The sequence below is a fragment of the Condylura cristata genome, unplaced genomic scaffold (genome assembly GCF_000260355.1).
Source record: "Condylura cristata isolate star-nosed mole 26May11 unplaced genomic scaffold, ConCri1.0 scaffold00003, whole genome shotgun sequence".
NCBI classification, from domain to species: Eukaryota; Metazoa; Chordata; class Mammalia; order Eulipotyphla; family Talpidae; genus Condylura; species Condylura cristata.
Genome location: NW_004567104.1, coordinates 13,085,219 through 13,109,109, shown reverse-complemented (window position 1 = coordinate 13,109,109; position 23,891 = coordinate 13,085,219). Strand labels below are relative to the sequence as shown.

At 36.1% G+C, this 23,891-nt stretch overlaps 1 protein-coding gene across 1 annotated transcript in view; it reads right to left on the bottom strand.

Annotated features, from left to right (window-relative positions):
• The window catches only part of NAALADL2 (N-acetylated alpha-linked acidic dipeptidase-like 2), an 880,510-nt gene that overhangs the window by 403,291 nt on the left and 453,328 nt on the right, over positions 1-23,891 (bottom strand). Inside the window, exon 5 of the mRNA XM_004674978.1 lies at positions 20,134-20,284. Within this exon, the coding sequence (XP_004675035.1) occupies positions 20,134-20,284 (151 nt within the window). The remainder of the gene's footprint in view (positions 1-20,133; positions 20,285-23,891) is intronic.

Here is a 23,891-nt window from a genome sequence, read left to right as displayed (position 1 = left end):
TTGTATAGATTGACATCACTAAAGTGGTTGAATGTGGCTTTTCAATAGGTATCTGTTGTGAAACATGTACTTTGAAGTTTAAGAAGATTTTCAGGGTATTGACAGGGTATTGAAGGAGATACATGAAAGACTTTCAGGGTATTGACAGGATATTGAAGGAGATACGTAGAAGAGACACCTCATATGGGATCTATGTTATTTAACTTAAATGTAAAATAATACATATACATAAAAGTGTTTACACACCCACATATAAATTCATGTGTACGGCTGAATTAACATAGTCATTTAACTATCACTGGAAATATCTCAGTGTGTAAAATTTCAGAAGACCGTAATTGTATATGCTGTTTCAAGTTTTATAACAACTATATTTTAACAATATGTACAGAAAAATGTAATATTGGGCCCTCCCTGGTGGTGCAGTGAGTTAAAGCGCAGCACAAAGAAGCTTAAACCACTTCTGCATGAGTTCGATCCCCACCTGCCCCGGAGGTGACCACATGGCAGACCTCTGCTGACCTGCCCGCTGCTGCCCTCAGCAGTGTACTTCCTCAGTCTGCCTGTTCTGCTCCCCACTCTGTCTCTGGTGAAGCCTCTCACCCTCCGCATCTCTGGCCTATACTCCAGTTCTGTATGAATACATAAATAAATCTTTTAAAAAAATGTAATATCATGACTTTTTTCCAGTAATAAAACTTTGTATATTACATAAACATACAGAAAAAAAAAAAAAAGCTACCATGTATCCCATGTAGCTGACATATACATATAAACTCTTGTTTCTGGATATTTAGAAGGATAAAATAGGCAACTAAGGATACTTCAGTATCTACCCCATTTGTTATTTTGGGGAGGGCAAATTTTAGAAGATGGTATATAATTCAATGAGAGTTTTTTTTTTTATTGTCCTCTAGGAAAGTGGATGCAGTAGCCACATGTAAATCATGTTGGGTCTTCAAGAATTTTGCAAGCCTCAAAGGCAATTTGGATTGTCTTCAGATTATCGCATGTCCTATTGGCAATTGTTATGGAAACCTGTGGATGCCAAAATTTTATATAAACTCTTCCCCAACTCTTTACTTAATAGCTGCCTTGCTTTAGTAGTGCATGTTTTCTAATTTTTATTATGATACATACCTAAAACATATAATGTTACAATGCAATTAAAAAAAAAAAGTTGAGGCACTTGAGGACTCAGCCACATAGTACAGACTGTCCAATTGTCCATCTAAGATTCTCTTGTATGGGATTCTAGATTCACATGGTATCCTGTACCAGGTCAACAGATTTGAAACTCACATTCCACATCTACCTCAGGTTCCAATCCATGCTGTGAAAATGCTAAGGGAGATTTCTCAATGCTACAGTAGAACTTCTTTTTGCCAAATATAGCACAATGCCTATAATCACCAAGTTTGAGTGATGGCTGCCAGGTAATTTTTGCTTTTTTTTTTTTTTCAATAGAATTTAGGAGACCAATACCTTCCTAGAAATTGCTTTCATGTTCACTCTCTTGCTTTCTTGCCCTTAACCTCGTAAGTCCTTTTTCAGTTGAAAGTAAATTCTGTCACATCCAAAAAGGGACACTTGACAATTTCCTAGATTCAATATGGTAGGGAGAGTAAGAGTACTGGTAAAGAAAACATTCCCCAAAAGAGAATATGGCAGCTGGAGAACATTCATTGAGCACTTCCTAAGGGCTAAATATGGTATTATGTAACTACCATATTAATTAAGATACAGAATATTCCTAAAACAGAATGTATGACATACTGGTTTAGGAAATTTTAATGTATTTGCATTTCAGTATTGTATTTTGCAAAATGGTGACAATACCAGATGAATAACTAGTTTACTTTGGCTGCACAATGTGGTGTTTAATTCCAGACAGAAGATGGGTTCTTTTTGTGTATATGTAGAAGAACTAGGATATAGACTAGACATGCAGGGGGAGAGAAGATTCACCAGAGACAGTGTGGGAAGTAGAAAAGGGGGATCTACTGAAAGATATTGCTGAGGGGAGCAGCAGCAGGTGAGGAAGGAGAGGTCTGCTGGGCCATGTGGGTCAGCTCCCTGGCCAGGGATAAAATTCAGACCTTAGTGATAGCAGAGACTTATAGGCCATCAGGGAGGCCCAAAAAATATTTCTTATAATCCACATTTGCTTTGGGTAGAATAAAAATATTTGATTAATTGTGATGATATATTGTGTGTAATGTATTGGGCCTGGCTTGCTACCCTTTCCACTACTGAAAACTGGTCATTTCACAATGGTGTAACTGATTAAACTAAAGGAAGTACTGTCAAATGGAGTTATTTTTATGCATTTAGTAAAGAAACTGAAAAATACAATGGAAACTATCTGGATACCAACACAAGCATATTAACCATTTTCTTCAGCACTAGAACAATTCTTCTGGATTTTATAAATGCAGTTCATGATCATGAATGATTCTGGCAGGGCAAATAGTAGCTATTTTGTCAGCATTATACTGGTGTTTTTTGCAGATTTGGATTTCTGAAACAGAAATGTAGCTATTTCAGAATTGAAATAAACTCAGAATCTTGCAGCACAGAAGGAGGAAACATTTTTTAGCATTTTTTTTTACCAAAATTGATGTAACTGTCTTCTCTTTGCCTTTTACAGAAGAATATGTAGGTCACTAATAGTATTACCATTCATTATATCTTCTCATGCAACTTGTTATTCTATCTCTTTCCTGCCCTTCTACTGTCCTCTTTCACTTTTAATACTTTTTTTTTTTAAGGGTCACAAGAGAGAAATTCTATATGCTGCTCGGAATTTATTGATTATAAAGTTATTTGGCAAATAAAAAACTGAATGAATGAATACTGGTTGCTATTTATGATCTGCTTCAACTGCCACAATTCTACCACTCAGAGTTTTTCATGTATGTTACACAAAATGTGTAGTTAAAATTATAAAGCTGTTGTCCAATTTGGGGACTTCAATATAAATAGTGTAATGAATTTTGCTGCACAAAAGACACAATTGTAACTGATAGATACTATATTGGATTAGATTTTTCCATAGATATTCCATGGGGATTAAAACATAAGGCAGACATCCCTTCTCAACTTTAAGGCTAAGATCAAGTGTAAAATATAAGGCACAGCTTCACTCTCCCTGGGTGATCAACCCTCAACCATGATGAAAAACATACCTGAGGAAATACAGTTTTGGTTAATCACCAAATCAAAATACAAATTAAAAAAATATATATGGCCCTCCCTGGTGGCGCAGCGGGTTAAAGCACAGCACTGAGAAGCTAAAGCCGCTTCCGCGTGAGTTCGATTCCCGCCTGCCCCGGAGGTGACCACATGGCGTGGCAGACCTCTCCTGACCCGCCCGCTGCTCCCCTCAGCAGTGTACTTCGTCGATCTGCCTGTTCTGTTCCCCTCTCTGTCTCTGGTGAAGCCTCTCGCCGCCCCTGAGCCTCTGGCCTGTACCCCAGTTCTGTATGCAAAAATAAATAAATCTTTAAAAAAAAATATATATATATATATATGAAGACAGAAAGAAGCAAGCAAAGAGGAAACATTTTTCTTTGCATCCATTGCTTTTTTTGTTTGTTTTTGGCCTTTACCAATATGCGTAATTTTGAAGTCAGGATTGCTATTACATTTGGGTTTGAGTTTCTTTTGGGGGAATTAGCTATAAAATATGTGGAGCATCTTCTGATTTATTCTTAAGAATAGACATATTTCTTATTTGGGGCCATAAGATTAGTTTAAATTGATGATAGCTGGGTGATAGGTAGGTAAGTAGAGAGTTTGATTGAACAACTAATCAAGATATAGAGATCAGAAGAGAATAACATCTGAAAAGAATGGTACTAGTTCTCAATAACCAGGACAAAGTATTTACTTTAACACTGGAACAATAAAAAAGGTTTGCCATCAGCCTCAGTGACTTCTCCTTATCAACAGGATAAAATACCACCTAAAAGATCAAATGCTTTGTGATCTAAACTGACCTATAATCCCATCCTCAACACATACAACACCATAATATATCCTCTGTTTCAGTCACACGTAATCACAAATAACCTGCTTTCTTTGTCCTAGTGCCTGTGATTATTCAATTCTTTACTTGCAGATATATAGATAGATAGATAGATAGATAGATAGATAGATAGATAGATAGATATAGATATAGATATAGATATATAGATATATCTATATATATATATGTGTGTGTGTGTATGTTATCCTTAAATTTAGAAATATCCCTTTTTGTTTCTCTGACGTGTCTCTTCATAGAAGTATTTAATCCAAGAAATTTGATCAGTCTGTGTGGTTATTTCCAGCTCATCTTTCAATTATTTTTTGAAGCTTCTTATATAAATGAAAGGTATCCAGAATAGTCCAAACCAGGGCAACGTTGAGGTACTGATACTTTCCACAAACTATGTAAACTTTCTATCTAGTTAGAGTAACCAAGAAAGCCTAGTATTGACCAAGAAGGAGATTCATGTAGACTCATAGAAATGAATTTGAGAATACAAAATAAATCCATATTATATTTATGGTTGATTTTCAACAGATTATAAGAAGCTTCCATGGATAAAGAATTGCCATTTCAACACATTGTAGATAAAGCTAGAGAATCACATGTGTAACAATTGAGTTGAACCCCAACATAGTACTATGTGAAAATTAACTTAAAGTGATTAAAGACCTAAATGTGAGAGATGAAACTATAAAACTCTTAGAAGTAAATATAGGAGTAAATTTTTATGATACTGGACTAAGCAATATTTTATTAGATACATCACTAATGCATAAGCAAATAAGTGAGGGGATAAATTGGATTCCATCAAAATTAAATACTGTGTGCATCAAAAGACACTATCCAGACTGAAAACACAACCTTTAGAACAAGAGAAAATAGTTATAATTCAAATACAGATAAATAACTTACACAGTAGAAAGACAATTATGTAATGAAAGATGGGACAGGTAATCTGAAGTGCTATTTCTGTAAAGAAGATGTACAAATGTCTAGTACATGAAAAGATACTTAGTGTCACTAGTCATTAGGGAAATGAAAATTAAAGCCACGAGTTACTACTTTATAGCCACTAAGATGATAATTTTGAACAACAACAAAAACAAATGAAGTCAGTGATATAGAAATATTAGAGTCCTCAGATATGGCTGAAAATTTAAAACAGTGCATCTGATACAGGAAACAATTTGACAGTTCTTCCAAAATTTAAACACAGAGTTACCATGTAGCCCTGCAATTCCACTTTGGTATATATCCAGAAAATTCAGTGCATATGTGCACACTCATTTATTGAATATTTTTAACAGCATATTTACAACAGCTAAACAAACAAACAAACTTTCAAAATCCATCAGTTACTAAATGGATAGATCACGAATGCTGGTTGCATACTATGGGTGGTTTTTCCTTCTTAGGAAGGGGGTGAGTACTGACTTATACTATGGCACAGAAAATGCCATGCTAAGAAGCCAGGCACATCAGACCACATAGGGTACGATTTGATGTATATGAAATGTCCGGAGGTCAATATGTAAGATGTAAAGTATATTTGATGTTCCCAGGAGCTGAAGATTGAGGAAATTGGAATTGAATGCTAATGCTTCCAGGTTTGCTTCATTGAACTGATGAAATTGTTTGTGGATTATATAATGGTGACCATTGCAAACCTTATGAATCCACTACATTGTAAGCTTGAAAATAGTGGACTTCATGTTCTATGAATTACATCTCAGTAAATTGAAAACATGCTATTCAAGCTGTACCACTTCAGCTATTGACCTTTTAGGCTCAATAGGTGGCTAATCCATTCCTGTACCATCTTATTTTCTGAATTACATTTTGTATTGAATCTTCATATATCTCTGTCCTGTCTGGATCTTTATTTTTTTTTTAAGAGTGGCTCCTCATTTTGCTTCCGTATAACAGTCACTTAAAAAATGTTTATCTATTGAAAGTGTAGGTGCATAAATGCATCTCAAGAAAGAAAGAATCTATGATTATGTCTATTACTTCCTCAATATCAAAAGCTTGCTGATAAGCATTTTGAATCATGTGACTGGGATTAACATCTACAACCCTTAAGTTACTTGAAGAAGCAATGCTGCCACAAGGAAAATTCCAGAAAACCCTACTTAAAACTGTTTTCTCTATGTATAACTAAAAAGGAAACAAAGAATTGTCTAATTGCTAGGTCTAATTCCAGGAATAAGACAGGTTCAGGAAGGACCGATTCTTCCTTACTCCAGGAGTTCTAGTTACTTAGATCTTTTGTCTCAGGGAACAACAGTAAACAAGAGACCACAGCTCTTATCTTTACTCTGTGGAATTTGTGGAATTTTGATGTATTTAACTGGCCTTTCCTGAGCTGAGAAGTATGACCTAAGGGCTAAGAGCTGCATTTCATCAATACCTACCCATTATATGCAAACATAATTGTATAGCAAGCTTCATTAAATCATAGTCACTTGCCTATTTATAAAATTTGCTGCATTTCTTTGATGTCTGACAAACAGGATTTGCAGCAATTTCTCCTATGTCTTATAACAAATTGCCTATTAACTAGCAATATAAATTGACAATATAATTCTCTTATCGTTAGTAAAATTATTGCTAACATATTTTGCTCTGGTTTACAGAAAAGAAACAGTGATAGGCTATTTAGTAGAGATTGTGAGTATCATATGCCACACACTTGAGAGCTCTCAAAAGGCTAAAAATAATATTTTGTGTAATTTAATTATAGATCATTAGTGATATGTTGAGGTTAACTTTCTTTTAGAAAGTGATACATTTTTTTCTAAAAAATCATCTCATGTTTTATTTATTCTGAATATCTTTCCCTCAAGAGAAATTTATCCCCAAAATTTTATTTTTCTTTTACCTATGCAATATAGGGTCTACCCATATAGGAAGTGGATACACTATAAAAGTATAAGTTGTTCTGAACACTTTATCTAGTTGCTCTTTGCGTTGTCTGAAATTAAAGACAATTTTGTAAAGTTTGTTTTTATGTATGGTTCTCTCACAAAGCTGTGTGTGCCTCTAGTAACATAGCTACTAATACATTATGCCTGTTCTCATTAATAGCATTTATTATTTTGTTTAGGCATAATATATGTGCAGTATTAAGCTAAATATTCTAAAAGATTAAAGACAAATATAAGACAGCATTCACAGACTCATTCACAGACACATCTAATTTTAAACTGAACATACTGGCCTTCGATTTCATTTTTCTATGCAATTGTCATCATCAAGATTCCCTGAAGAACTAGAAATATAAAATTGTCTTTATTCACATGCACCATCAGAATCAAAAAGAGAGGGAAACAATAAACAAAATAGGGCCTTTGACACATTCACATTAAATTCATGTAACTAAACCTTACTTAACTAAACCAGTGCTGGAAGATACTGAAAGTGGACCATCCAGTCCAAATCCCCCACTGCACATAAGCTATCTTTGGACTAGTGAATGTCGCCATTGTGATGTGACTGACATTATTTGTAGCACTGACTCTGAGATTTAATTTTAGCTTCCTAAAATCTGCTAAAATAAAAGGCAATGACTGCCAGCCATGCAATTACCAAGTTTTTCAGCACTTATCTGATTCCCCCATATTGCCACAGGCAGTTCTTGGGGCTGTGTTTCCTGGTGCTTTTAAACTCCTCTTGCCCTGGTTCTCATTACCATGCTTCATCTCTGTCCAACATGGATCCCCTGCTGCCTCACCTCCTCACTGCGCAGCACCTTGCCGATGCAGCTGAGGCAATGCCTCATTCACCCCACTAAGTGTGCCTCCCTCTACACCTCAGTAGAGTTGACAGTGACCCTGAGGCTCAATGTGGAACCAATATTTAAGGAGAATGGGAATGCTAGGAAGTCCTGCATTCTTAATCACAATTTAGTGACAGGATTTGCCTGGAATCTGAAATGTTTCATACCAGTTCCAGAAATTCAGGCTCTGGGTTTTTTGTTTGTTTTGTTTTTATTTTTGCTTCTTTTACCTCTCATAAACTGTTGATCTGGCCAGTACCTCTCTTCATAAAACTGGGGCTTTGTTACATTTTTATAATTTGCTCAGGTAAAGAGGACCCTGCTACTACAGTACCCCAATTTTTACACAATGGCATTGCCACCTGTAACTGCTCTCACAGGCGAGGCCCTGTATGTTCCCATGGTGATTTATTTAACAGAGGGAATTGTCTTCAGTGGGCTTTTAAAGGTGTAGGATCACATACACAAATGACAATGTTGGATTACTCTAAGTCTAAAGAAACCTCCTTGCCTTTGTCAAATTTTCCCTAAGTACCAAAACCCACCTCAAGGATACCAGTCATTCTTAGTAAGGTGACTTAATAAAGGAGCCTGGGCTAACTCAGTTTAATATTCATCAAGGATTCCAAAACTTTCGTGGAGTATTGAAATGACTGAGACTTTCAGAGAGATTCCATGGCGACAATTTCAGTGTGTTTGTGAAGCAGGTGAAATTTTCAATAAGATATTCTAGAAATAGTTGCCTAAAGCACATTATCTTTTTAGCCTATTCCTTGAAAACGGGCATATCTGTGTTATCTTAAAAACTGTCTCTTTTATCATCTTTCCCAGGATAAAATTGCATTTTTTTAGTCTGTCACTGAAATGGGAAAAAAAAATCACCTGAGGGACTGGTGATTTAGAAAAAAGTTTTGTTCAAATTTGTATTTAAAAAACAGATTTTTGAACATGGCTAGCAATGAACTGGAACAGGTCATGCTGAGTAAAAGATTAGTTGGGATACACTGATTTTCCAGACTCTAGACTACACCAAAAATTCAATTATAAATCTAATTACAACTTTAATTGTTAAATAATCAACTAGATTAGTTTTTGTTGTTGGGTGTTTTATTTCCTGCTGACTCATATGCAGGTACACCTGCAGGTGTTAACTTTGGCATCACCAGGTGACCTGATCAGCCCTGCCCTTTTCTACTTTAACATCACATCTTAGGCTACATGCATGCAAAAGACAAAGTGGGAACAATACATTTCTATGTAGGGTATATGTAGTGAAAGGCTTTGTGGTGGGAAGGGGCAGGCCAACAATTTCTTAGTGTGTTGAACTCAGGAATAACCCTTGTAGATGTTCCTAGAAATATGAACTCCCTGGTCAAATAAATTTGGGAAACTTCCTAGACTGCATTGTTTTGTGAGCTTTGAAAAATCACATTACAATAATAGGTTTAAAGTTCTGTGAAGTGTTCTGTGTAGCTGAGTCTAATCCTTAAAAAAAAGATATGGGATATGATCCCCTACATGTTAACAAGTCAAATGTCTGGAAAATAATGAAGAAGCCGGGAACTCCAAATCCAATAGGAATCCCTAGATATGGGCCCTCTTTGCCGATGCAGTGGGTCAAAGCACAGCACTAAGAAGCTAAAGCCACTTCTGCATGAGTTCAATCCTTGCCTGCCCCAGAGGCGATCCACATGGCACAACAGACCTCTCCTGACTTGCCCGCTGCTACCCTCAGCAGTGTACTTCCTCAGTTGGCCTGTTCTGCTCCCCACTCTGTGCCTGGTGAATCCTCGCACCGCCCCTGCACCTCTGGCCTGTACCCCAGTTCTGTATGCACCAAACAAAACAAAACAAAACAAAAAAAGAAAGAAATCCCTGGGTATATTCAAAAGTTATATGGGATGAACACATGAGTCACAAAAGTGTAGTCACTTCATGTTTATCAGGTGTGAAGGAAAGTTTACTACCTGGATTGTATCCACTAGACTACACAGAACTTTGCATGCAAAAGAGGCACCAAAGACTGGCTTTCAACTTATAAAAATAGTCAATGTTTTGGGCCCTCCCTGGTGGCGCAGCGGGTTAAAGCACTGCACTAAGAGGCTTAAGCCACTTCCACCTGAGTTTGATCCCCGCCTCACCCGGAGGTGACCACATGGTGTGGCAGACCTCTCCTGGCCCGCCCGCTGCTGCTCTCAGCAATGTACTTCATCAGTCTGCCTGTTCTGCTCCCCAGTCTGTCCCTGGTGAATCCTTTCACCGTCCACATCTGTGGCCTGTACCCCAGTTCTATATGAATAAATAAATAAATATTTTTTAAAAAATAGTCAATGTTTGTCATAGTCTTCAAAAGTTTAACACTGAGAGTTATTTCTCAAAAAAACATTATATTCCAAAGATTTAATTTTTTCCATTCTCACTAAAAAATTTAGGACTGAGAGGCTGTTGATAAGCAAACAAAAACAGAACACATTTTTTTCTTCCAGGATGAATCTCTGAAATGAATTGTATGAGACTGAGATTTACAATGCCAGCAGTTTGAGGCAAATGCAATAACACTTTAAAGTAGCATTACAAGATTTATTTTTACATACTTAAAATTCAAAAACTCTTTGGAGAATTCTGGAAATTGAAAATGTTTACTTTAGGAGCACTCAACTATGTTTTGGTTCAACACTAAACCATAAAAGAATTCATGAAGCATACCAACATGTGGTTCTTAGAGTCTGATTTGTAAATAGAATTTAAATAATTCAAGTGTCAAGAAAGACTAACAATTTTCTATTCTCCATCGTTAAATAAAGAAAACCTCATGGATGATCAAAAACAGTAGACAAGCATCAAATTTTGGATTAAATCACACTGTCATAGACATTAACTCTATGACATTTATTAAATTGAACTTTAATAAAGGAAAATGTCTAGAATAGCCACTTATGGCTATTGTGTACCTGAAATGTGGCTAGTATGACAATTTTTTTATTCCATTTTAATTAGTAAAATTTTAGTAAAATAATCTCATATATCTAATGGTCACAATGCTAGCACAGCTCTAACACTCTAGCAACAATGGAATTAAATCCAGATTTCTGCAGTGGGCATACTAATGTCCATGCATGCTGATGTCTCACGCAGATGTCCCATTCTATCGAGGGAGAAATTATGAAAGTGTTGCTGTAAATGCTATCAGCAGAAACATTTCACCCTAGAATGCCCATCTTTGATAGGGCACTTATAACGACTGATTTCAGAAGAAATGCAAAGACCTGGCAATTTTGTTCCTATATGAACATTGTAATAAACTACAGATTTATAGGTGGTTGGACTGGTTTCCAGCTCCACTTTCCCTTTGCTTAATCTTGTTTATGGCTTCTCTTTTCCACAGGTGTTTATCTCCACTAAGATTCAGGAACAAACTCTATTTACTTCTAAATGCAAGTGTCAACAATCTCTAACAGCAGAGGAAAAAAAAAAATGTAGTAATTATTCAATGGGGGAAAAGACACAACAATGCAAATGAATATGTAGTATGATATACATGATGCAAAATTGAAGGTGAATAGGAAGTAAGCATTTATCTGCTGTTTTACACAAAACAAACAGGAAAATAAAAGACAAATAGATGAAGTTAAATCAAAGTACTAGATGAAGTGAAATAAAAAAAAACGAGGGGGGAAGGGTATTTAGTGATAGTTCTCTGAATATTCACTTTTGTATAATTTTGGAACTGTTGGAACTACACTATATTTTTACTAAAAGATGTCTTAAGACAGAAAAAAATACTAAATTTAATTACTAGAAATAAATGGTCATAAATATATTTCAATTAACTAACAACCACAATAAAGGATAGGGAGGCTAACCAAATTAAGTAAATGTTGGTCACAGAATTTTGACCAAATACCTGTGGTTCAAAGAAAGACCCATAAATATACATTAGATTATAACAAATGAGAAAGATAATTACAAGAAAAATGAAACAAAGGGCAAGGCAGAACAAAACAAATAACAAGTCCTGGAAATCTGACTGAAAAAAATTGAGACTCCTGGAGGGGGAGGGGATACATGAAGAACAGTTTACTTTAAATCCCTTCCTAGAAAACAATAATTTGAGGATCAGCAAATAATTTCCTAGTTTCTGAAATCCATTAATGATCAATACTTTTCAGTTGAATATTTGTATCTGCTGATTTGGAAATCAAGTTCTTAAAATAGCAAGGATTTCTGGAAAAAAATCACTGTTAAAAATAAATAGCTTTCAGAAAAAGATCTTTTATTATTTTCACATGGCCTTAATCATAGATTATGGACATGTAAACAGATTATATTGAAATTATAAATTCATATATGACATTAGTTGTATGAGTATTTTGTGTAAGAAAACTTAAATTTATCAATAGTAAAATTTCCTGCTGCTGTATGCATATACTATTGTGTTCATTGCAATGATACTTAGAATATCAAATTATGGCCATGACCTAACTGGCTAACGTCAGATGAAGATATGTCTATGCAATGGAATACTACTCATCTATGAAACAAGATGGGATTGTGGCATTTATAATTACATAGTTGGAACATAAGAGAATTATGCTACATGAAGTCAGAAAGAGAAAGACACATACATTTGATTTTACTCATATGTAGAATATAAAGAAATAAAACAAAAAGGACAGACAAAAGAGAACCGAAAGAAACCCTAAAAATCTGAATAAAGAGGAAGCTACCTGAGGAGGGAGGTGTAGAATGTGTGGGGAATGGAGACAAAGTTGGGAGAGAATTCTATATTCTAGATTGGAGGATTATGGTCATTTTTGTGGTAAGGTTTGGTAACCATTATTCTAAAGAAGGTTGCATCTAAACCCTTAAATCATACATAGTATTTTAAGCAAGCATTGCCTCAATAAAAAATAATATAATTGAAAAACAAACAAAAAATAACCCTTTTAAAGGAGTGGTTTGATTTTGAACATTCTATCAATTCAATGTGTAAATTCAACTTTCTGAAATTTTTCAAACACCTTAAACAGGATATTATTTTAAGAATCAAGTTGAATAATATTCCATGTAAATGTGAAGCCTTCTGGAAACATAAAAATCACCAGTTACCATAAAATAGTAAGAATACAGATGCTTTTTATTTTATCCCATCCAAGTGACAAGGCATTTCATGCTCTGAATATCTAACACTTTGCTTTGACAACGAGGCACACATTTATATTTTCTGCTTTTCTAGTCAGGGAATAGTGGAACATTGTCTCAGTTGATTTGGTGCCAATTCAAGTCATTCTTTCGACATTTGTCCAGGTAACTGGACCACGAACACCTGGTGAAGACTTGTCATAAATTACAATGATATTCTTTTTTCTTTGAAAGGTTTTAGTTGGCAGAGGTGCTGCTCAACAGACAGCAGGTAAACAGCACACAGTTCCACTGAATTGTAACACTGGGAATATTAAATAAACTGTGTTGTTTGATACACTTCACTAGAGTAAAACTACTGAAACAATTTCCTGTTCCAGAATATAAGACAAAGAAAAAAAAAATCAAACAGGATTATAACAAATAGAGAGGAAAGGATCATAAACACAAAAGTTTAAACTAGGGTAGGAACAAAGCTTTGAAAGAATCACAATGAATACTGATAGAAGACCTATCTTGGGCTATTAACTAGCAGTCCATAGATTAAGTCCAGTAGTTTTCTGGAGATGATATTAAAATTAAAAGCCTATGAAATTTTCACATGCCAGGCCATTTTAATGACCAAAAATATGGAAATAATTTTACACATTTCAACCATAGAACTGATGTGATATACATTAAATTATCCATTTCTCATATCCATATTTTTATGCTCACCCCATAGCATAGCATTTTATTCTCTCCTTACATTGTACATTACCAAATGGAGCCAAATTAATGATTTTAGGTCAATCAGGCCTTTGATTATAATTGCTCACACATTATAACTAGTTATGTCAATATCATTTCTTATGCCCCTTATGCCTGAATCCTTGGTGGACAAACTCAAGTTTCTTTTAGTTCATGGTTAAAAACAGAATTGTTCTACATGAAACCTAAAGAATTGCTCTTAGAAGTCTCCATTTATTTAGTTTTCGAGAATGAAGTTTGTTTGTAGTCAATGTAGCTTAAACACTTAATAGCAAGGTGATGTAAGCAGCTATGACAAAGTCTTTGAAATTTAGACATTTAATCTCTGAAATGTTTAGTAAAAGTGGAAGTAATTTAGGTAATAGATTCAACTTCTAACATTCTACTGTTGTAAATATAAATTCAAAAAAAATAAGTGAATGGAATTTATACTATTTTGAATGGTAAAGGTGATGTTAGCAGAGCCATGTAAGGAAAAAATATGTGCTAATAACTACTTTATAAAGGGAGTATTAGTTAGGGTAAGTAAAATCAGTCCATAATCCAATTTATCAAAATTGAAAAATTTATGTTAAGAAAGCAAGTTATTCATTCAACATATATTGAATATTTACTAAAAGTTTATTGAGAAGAAAAATCAGGTTGAGTATCCAGAACACATATTGCTTAATTGCTCAGTCCTAACTTGCATGGGACAGAGAATAGGCATCAGTGAAAGGTATTAGAAGAATATCAGCATATGATCATCAAGTTAAGCTCAGAAGTCCTATAAATGCAATTGAGATGTGCTAGAAAAATAATCAAAACCTCTCTAGATCAGTGTTCTCAAAATTCAGCTGCATCACATTCACTTGGAGAACTTTTCAGACCACAGATGGTGGCTATTTTCCTATTTAAAATCTGGGGTGGCACTCAAGTTTTTGAATTTTCTTACAAATAAAAAATCTGGTGTGATGTATATCAGCATAGTCCTTTTTATTGTGAAGAAAATAAGTTTTGGAGTAGTTAATAAACAAACCAAATAAAGATAAATCTTATTTTTTGATAAAGAATAATACAATATTTTCCATGTCATGGAGGCCTAGGTTACTTTAAAATATTTTCCTCTTTTCTAAATTCTGTAGCAAACAACTATTTGACTATGAGGCCTACTGATCAGTACTACAATAAAGGAAGTTCTTGTGTCTATTTTGGACAATCCGCTTGAAACAAGAGTTAAGGAAAAGTGCATTGGCCTTTCCATTTCAAAAACACTTAAATCAATACACAAATTATAATACATATCCCAGAAATAAAATGGAATGAGTTACTGATATATGAAACCAAGAGTAAATATCATACATTATTTTAAGCAAAATAATGTGCATGAAAAGAATACATACAGCATGTTTCTATTTTTTATGAAGTTCTAAAATGTTCTGTCATGAGAATGGTGGGACCAGTGGTTACCTGAGGTTGGTGATGTGAAATAAGTCTGAAGAGACTCTGAACCTCCAGAGATACAAATTTCCAGCCATGACACGAAGTTAAGAGGTTTCATAAGTGTATCTTCTATTATTGAGGATATAAAGGTTTCAATTTATGTAAATTGTATGAGATATATGGAGGGCTCATTATATTATTCTATTTACTCTTCTTATACTAAAAACAAAATTTAAAAATCCTAGACTTTTATTCTCAGCTAATTCTTTACTTAGTGATTAAAACTATGTTTAGGAACTGCTTAAATACCTAAAAGACAGTTTTATGTAAATTCTTCTAAAAGTCATCCAGTTGATAGTATCGTAGGTCACTAAGAAGCTACTGTTCATCTTAAATTATTCTTTGTAGTTTTTAACCTATAACTTTCAAGTTGATTTCTCCTCTACCCCCCCAAAATAACCTTGAGGTCAGCTATATTCCTTAAAGCAATCAAGGATGAAACCATAAGCCAGCAATCTCAAGACAACTTCCAGAGAACAATAAATGAAACACCATAGTATAATCCATTGTACTCAATCAGATTTTCTTAGCAGAAAACAGCAAAAAGAAAGAAAGAAAGAAACACAATAGGGCTTATATTTTCTTTTTTGGTATATTCAACAGAGATTCATATGCAGGAAGTAGACCCTTTCCTTCTGTGCCCTCCTAAAAAGAGGAGACCCCCCCCCCTTGGCTACTAGACTAAAGGTGCAACAGAGCTAGATCTGTACCACTCTGGTGTTCCCTTTCACATCCATGTGCAGCAGGTCATGCCAGGCAGCTCACCACTGCAGGCCCACATGAGCAGTTGGGTTCAGTGGGAAACATCTCACAGGTGGTGAGGTCTGAGTGGTACCCAATCACCTAATCTATAGGCAGAAGTGCAATGCCTGCTTCTGTAGATGCTTAATAATATGGAAGAAATGAAGGCAAAGCAAGGGATGCTGAACTTTTGGGCAGAAGATGACTGGTTCTCGCTTTCCAAAGTTTGCTATGCTATAGGTACCAACTTGGTAGGCCCCCTGCATTAAGACCCCCACAGGGTATAACAGGTCAATTTGAGAGTCCCAGGACAGACTAAAATTTCTGAAAGGTGAAGGCTGTTGCCCTGAAACCAGAATAGATGGGGTATCCTAAGGCAACTTTGCTTAGGTGCCAGGGTCTCATGAGGGCTGAGAGCTGGAGAAAAGTCCAATCCCTCATGATCCTCTACACTGATTTGGAAACCTGGTTCTTCACAATCTGTGGCAGGCCCAAATCAGCTTGCAGTAAGACCTGTAGCCTGCAGCAGATATAGCTACCTACAGATCATCATGGACTGGGGTGAAGCCAGCTCTCCAGGACTCCAAGAGAAAGAACAGCTCAAGCCTGGGACTACCTGACCTGTGACCCTAGAGACAGGGCAGTATCAGAACTATTCTTCCTGTGCCTGCTCATCTCAGATCTTTCCATTTGCCCCTGCCTAGATCCCAGCTAACTCTACTTCCACATCAACACATTAGGTGATTCTAGACTGCATGGGTTCCAACTTTGGTATGAAAGTTTGAAGAGGCAAAAACTCTGTGGCTTTAAAAGCTGCTGTTAACTGAAAGCTCATTTTCAATGATATACAATCTAGACAGTTTATTCAGTAATGGACAGGATAACTCATACCCTGAAGCAGTTTCAAATATTTTATTCTGTGTACACTACTCCAGAGAACATAGATTTGAATTTAGTATCTATGGGCAGGATCAGTGTGTCACTGACATGAAGGGAAACTGTCCTGACCTAAAGGTGTGTTGATGCTAAAGGAGGTCATGGAGGAGTTAATCTCTACACTCAAGAGAATGCAATGTAGAAAAGCAAAGGCTGGATACTAATTCTTAAATCTCTCTCTGGCTCTTTAGTCATAAGTGGGAGTGAAAAGACTGACTCTACCTACAGGAAGATTTCTGCATGCAGGATGGAGTTTGTGAAAAACAGCTTCGCTCTTGCCTGCTAGACCAGAGTTGGGATCCCCCACCAAAATGTTAAATATGTCTATACAGTAGTATAGAAAATACACTAGTATGGACTATTTAACCACTTCCTGGTTTTTGTTCTCTTAGGACACTCATGCAAGGCTGATGTGACTTTGCAGGTTAGTTAACAATTTGAACAACCTTGTGGATAAATCAGTTGTGTTTTCGTTACAGGATGAAATACTTCAGGCTAGAAGCAAGTATTAGATAACCGGAATAAAAGACTCAGTGATGGTTCGACTAAGAGTTTATTAGATAATCAAAGTGAACTCAGAACTCAGGAGAAGAGACTAGTGGGAAGGGGTGCCAGCAAGTTGCCTCTATTTTGGGGGTTGGTTTTATCAAATGCTGAGGTAGTTATCAAATGATGAGGTAGCAATGTTTGAGACTAACACGAAACAAAAACAAAATCCCCTACACCCATTGTTCTAGGGCATACATTAATTTCCAGACAGGTATCACACATCTCTGAACCTACCAGATAATTCATATGTGAGAAAGACAAATTGAAGAGATAACAGACTGTTTGGAAGTGTGTGTTTGGTCAGACTTCTGTGGGTTGTGTCAGGGATGAGGGGAGGCTCATCAATAATGCTTATTACAGAGATCTTCACAGCAGGCACAGCTGACTGTCTTTACCTCTTTTGCTGTCCAAAACTTATCTTTTTCTTTCACACAGGAATGATAAGAAGTAAATGCCTTACTTTCACTAGAAATCTCAGAACTTATTTTGATGAAGGAAAAAGCCACACACACTAAGATCAGGACAGCTTTGATTCCCCATAAAAAACACAAAACACCTGTGTAGATAGTAAGCACTGTGCAAATTTTAATTCAGAAAGTAAAATATATATTATATATATATTTGACCTCAATTTTCAAAATAATTCTAAAAAGAAACCATTCTGATTTTTAAAAATCTGTGTGTTCCTCATTCCTGGAATTTTACCCAAAATGACTCTACAGTCATTTCACCTTTCTTTGAGTGAGAATGTAGTCAGCAATAACCCAAAAAAGCTTCTCTAAAACATATGCTCAAGTAATAATTTAATGGTGGAAATTCAAAATAATTACTTGCCAAATACCACATCTACCACAACCATAACTCAAAGAGACAAGAATCATCAATAGGCCCTTCCTAGTGGCCCAATGGGTTAAAACATAGCACTATGATGCTATTCAAGCCACTGCAGCATAAATTTGATTCCTGGCCTGAGAGCTGACCCACACAGCACAGCAGACATTTACTGTCTTGCCTACTGCTCCCCTCAGCAGTGTATTTCAGTGGATCTGCCTGTTCTGTTCCCCAATCCATCTCTAGTGAATCCTCCTACCTCCCAGACCTGGGGCCTATATCCCCATTCTTGTATGCATAAATAAGTCTTTAGAAAAAAAATCATCAATGGATGGCAATATTCATATGGAAGAGGGAATTTATAGTGTCATAGTACCCCTGCAGAATATCCTATACTTACAAAGAATAGAAATTGTGACTTTCAATAGGAAAAAATCTGGCTGACACTACTATAACAAAGATCAAAGTAACGGTCATGAGAAATATGACATATTTATATGTACCTCATGCTATGCACTGAGAAGGGTATATCTCTCCTGTGTTCCTGCCAAAAATGTGTAACCATTAGCTGATCATTAGAGAATATTGGTCAAATTCAATTTAGGTATGATCAATAAAACACACTGAATATTCTTTAAGTGCAAAATAATATAAGGAAAATTGTTCCAGATTGGAGAGGATGAAAGAGACAAAGTAGCTAAATGACGCATGGAATTCTGGAGTAAATGCTGAAATAAGAACAAAATATAGTGAAAGCATTGGAGAAAATTCGAATAAACGCTGTAATGAGTTAATAACTTTCTTCAATGCATAATCCCCTGGAGCTAAAGCGTTGCAACCAGGGTAATGCAAGTGTGCAAATGATTTGCAATGACAGGCTGCTACTTTTGGTGATACCTAGAACTTGAACTAGAAAGCTACTAATTTAAAATGGACTGTCCAAGGTTCACTAAAGACATAATAGTAATCGATATATCAACACCTTTAATAAATGTTAGCTCATATTTGACTCAATTTTCTTCCTTCTTGTAGACTATTAATAATTGCCTAGCAAAATATAGAAATAAATTAATATATAGATTGTCTTGCCTAAAATAGTAAAATCTCATATTTTGTACAAAATGGGGAAATATTGGTATAACACATGGATAATTACATGAAATTTTGGTTTAATTAATGACTGAAGTTTTTTGGCTAGGAGGTTAGCATCACTTGGAAATACAATATAAAGTTTTCCTTTTTTTTCCCCATTCACTCACTTTTGCATGAACTACATAGCTGTAATAATACAATAGATAGACATGCGAAAAGAAAGCAAGTATCTGCCCAAACCCATATGTTTTCTTTCTTCCACACTAACAGTTTCCCAGTAAGAGAAGGCTGTCTGCAGAAAGGTGAGCAATTCTATTTCCAGTAATTAGCCAAAAACAATGAGAACCCTTCTTTTTTAAAGAGTCAGATTTTGACCGTATTCACCTTATTCTTTCCCAACATCATTTCCTACTAAATTACATACCTAACTTGACCCTGAGTGCTCAATTTAAAGTTATACCAAGCTCAAAACCATAAACACTTCATTCTTGTAGTTATTTGTGCATGATTCACATATGCATAGAATGCATACCCCATATTGTTTTGTCAATCAAAAATGTTTTCTCTCTAATCATAATATACTACACATTAATGAGATGAAAGTCAACTATAGACTTAAAAAAAAAAACTTTATTCTAACAAATAATCTATAATATTGAAAAGATAAAAATATATTTTTATGATACAGAGGGTAGTAATTCTTACATTTTTCCCTTTCTTGAGTTAGATAATATATGCTTATGAATTGCAATCTTGCAATGTATACAACAATAATAAAGACTAACAAAGGACTCACCAGCACTTGGGTAACCAGGTGTAGAAGGGTCTCCTCCTGGATTCAATGACACCATGAAGGTTTCTTGGCTAAAATCTGCAGTCTTTGGTAAATCACAAGGGTCAATATATAAAAGCACGCCTCCAAATCCAGCCTTTTCCAATAAGGAAAGCTGAAAGAGAACAAATTATTAAAAATGTTACCACATACATGAAAAATTCATACTGTTATTTTATGAAAGCAACTATGATGATTCTCATTTTACCACTTAAAATAAGCAGACACTTCATATTTCTAAATATTAAGCCCAATATGAGTATTCTCTGTCCTAAATCCTTTGCGCTGACCTCTGAGATAACTCAAATAATATACACAGCTGAGTGAGGCGCCTCTTTCTCAAATGTCACTTCCTGACCTTCCAGTCATGAAACATTTAGAAAACACCTCTTGATTATATCATTATAGACTTATTTAACGCAAGAATTCCTGTTACTTAATAACATCACCTAGATAAACATGATAACACAAATGAGCTGAGTAGGATCCCAAGTTCTGTTTGTTGAGTTAATTGGGGTGGCAAGATTAGAGCTTGTTTACCTTAGTGTGACTTACCTGAGGTGAGAAATAATATTGCTATTCTTTTTTATTTCATGCAAGAAGAAAATTAGGAGATACTAAGGAATAATGGAGGTGGAGACCTTGACTAAAGGCCATGCTGAATATCAAGTTGTTGCTCGTTGTGTGTGACCCTAGTTAATGCTGACACTTTACATCCCAGTTACTGCTTATGTTTGAGTTTTTAAGCAACACTGTTTTACAACACTATGATTTAAGGCTATAGGCTCACACGTCTTCAGTAGTTTTTGAGTTTACAGATGATTAAGAAAGGCGGCCATTTATGTGTCTGGCTACACCACCCCACAGGGGCATGACTTATCTTCTCCAATCTTATATAACTTGCACTGATAGGTACATAGTAGGTGTGCAAGAGCTTAGTTAAATGGGGCCAGATGAGAAAAGTGCAGGCTTGGCATGGCACCTATTCTTAAACAAGAATGAACTCTGAGAAAATATTTAGGCTGTGTTAGGAAAAATAACTGAGGTGGTAACGTGTAGAAAAAGAAACCTGACACTGAATGTAAGTATACCACATTAATGGCACTTTCAAATGTCATTCAACCTCGTTCCAATTTTTTATGCAATGTACAAAGCCCTATATATATTTTTTTAAGATTCATTTATTTATGCATACAAGACTAGGGTACAGGCCAGAGGTGCAGGGGCGGTTGGAACATTCACCAGAGAAAGAGTGGAAAACAGAACAGGCTGACTGATGAAGTACACTGCTGAGGGAAGCAGCAGGCAGGCCGGGAGAGGTCTGCCGTGCCATGTTGATCACCTCCAGAGCAGGCTGGGATCGAACTCATGCTGAAGTGGCTTTAGCTTCTTAGTACTGTGCTTTAACCCATTGTGCCACCAGGGAGGTTCTCAAAGTCCTATTATTTTTAATAAAGAAGCTAAACAAATTATAATTGACTTTCATGTACCTTCTCTAACAAGTTATTCTGATCAGACTTCTGTCCATGTTTTAATAAAGAGAGAGAGAAGTTTAGGAAGAGAGGAGAAATGAGGAAAAAAAAAAGGAAGGATGCATGAATGAGAGTTATATTTAAGACTGACTCAATGCTCACACTGCAATTCTTAAGACTTAGGAAATTTAGATGCTGAAACTGCTCCTTTTCAAAAGAATGATCAATTGATTTTGAATGTTCTATTTGCTGTGGAAAATGTAAGAAAACATTGAGCTCTAGGTAGTAATTTTTAACATCAGTAATTCTATTTTATTACTAAAATAATTAATGACTTGACAGAAAAAGCTATAATCCAAAATAAAGGCAATCCCTTTATTGTATTTGTCAATAGATCAATTTTTTAAGGTTTATGAACATGTATACATGTTCTTACATAGAGTTCTTAAATAGCTTAGTGCAGTGCCAATTAATTTTCTAAGTTCTGTTTCTCATTTCCAAAGAAGTTATCTATAGAAGAGATTGCCTATGTTAAGTTGAGTAAAAATTGTTCCTAGTCATTGTTAGTATTATGTTTTTAACATCAACAGGTTTGGTTTGCCTACAGTATTCAAAATATCTATTATTCTGGTGATATATTTGTAAAATTGCACTCAAAGTCAAACAAATGGAAAAAAGGATGAAAATTCCTGTCACTCCATATGCTTCAGCTAGTGGCCAACTGTCCCTGGCTGCACAGGTGCAAGGTACTAGCCCTACCCAGAATCTCACAGCTTGAGAGAACTGCAGGTGTAGGTTGCCAATTTTCTGGGAGTCTAATTCTTAAAAGAAAAGGACAGATAGAAGGCTAGGATTTCCTGACATTAAACTCTATCCTTGGTATCGCTCCTGAATATAAACATCATCAGATAATATTTGACACGTTAGGCAGAACATAGACTAGAGACACAAAAAATGAGTCAGGTAGATGAGTTTTAGACCTGAGTGTTTTAGGTTCATGAGAGGGAGGACATGTCCAGTGGCTAGTGTGGTGCACTGGCCCAGTGGACTGCATCATTCTGGAAGGGTATTGTTACATAATGTACATGAAGTATCATAGGAGAAAATATTTTTTCTAAATCAATTTGAGACAGATATTTAAGGGAAATGGTCTCAAAAGGACAATGGACAATAAAGAAGAGTTTACCATCTATAGGTTCCTCACTCATATGAAAGTTCAAGATCACTCAGATTCAACAGAAAACAACAATGGAGCTTATTTAGCAAACAACGATTTCATAAAGCCACATGTGACCAGCTATCTTACCCCAAATATTGTCCACAGTCTAAAAGGCTGTCCATCCGAAATGGTGCCTGGAGCTCATGGCACTCTGGCAAACAGAGGGAGAGGATCCAACTCACCACAGCTAGATGTTCTCACAGCCCACTGAGATGACACAGCAGCAGCCCATAGCAACAGCCAGATGGTTGGGATGGACAATACCAGTCGTTTGGCCAGACAGCAATGGAGGCAGCAGTACCAAGAAGCAGTGTTGGCCAATTACCAGAATGCCAGTCACTCATTAATGATACTGGGAAGCACTGTTCACTAAGAGATCTCAGTGTCAGAAACACTGTGCCAACAGCTCTTTGTGCGTTGTTGTCCACACCACTAAGACAGAGCTCTCTGAGTCACTAGGCTGGGCGTAGATGCTCGTTTCAGGTGGTGTCAGTGATAGGTCAGAAGCAAGTATGTCTGGCCTGGCCTCTGTGAAGATTTTTGGCTTCTTTCTTCTTTGGAGATCAGTAACTGAGAGAGTTACTGCCTTGGAGTAGCAGTGCCCTTTCAAGAGTCAGAGCATGCCAAGTTTCTGCCTGCCCTGTCTTATACCCTCTTTCAGCATTCCCCACCCTTAAATCTGATTGGATCATTTTCAGTCTTATAGCTGATTGGGCCATTCCCCAATCAGTTCAAGTTCACACCTGGTCAGTCAGTTCTACAATCCAAGCACCAGATCTATGGGTCTCTATTGCTTGCAACCGGAGGTAGCCACAGCATTGGAGCCAGCTGAGTGGGGCTCCATGCTCCTCTCTGCAGCACTGACCAGGTGTTGCATGCCCTATGGCAGCATGATAGGGGAACCGCTGCCACCTGCTATCACTGCTGACCTCTGCCTATGGTCTTTGCCCCAGTGATGCCACTGGTTGCAAGTGGTAAAATGGTCACCACCCACAGCCACTTGCAGTGGGAACTAGGACCAAGCACCAAAG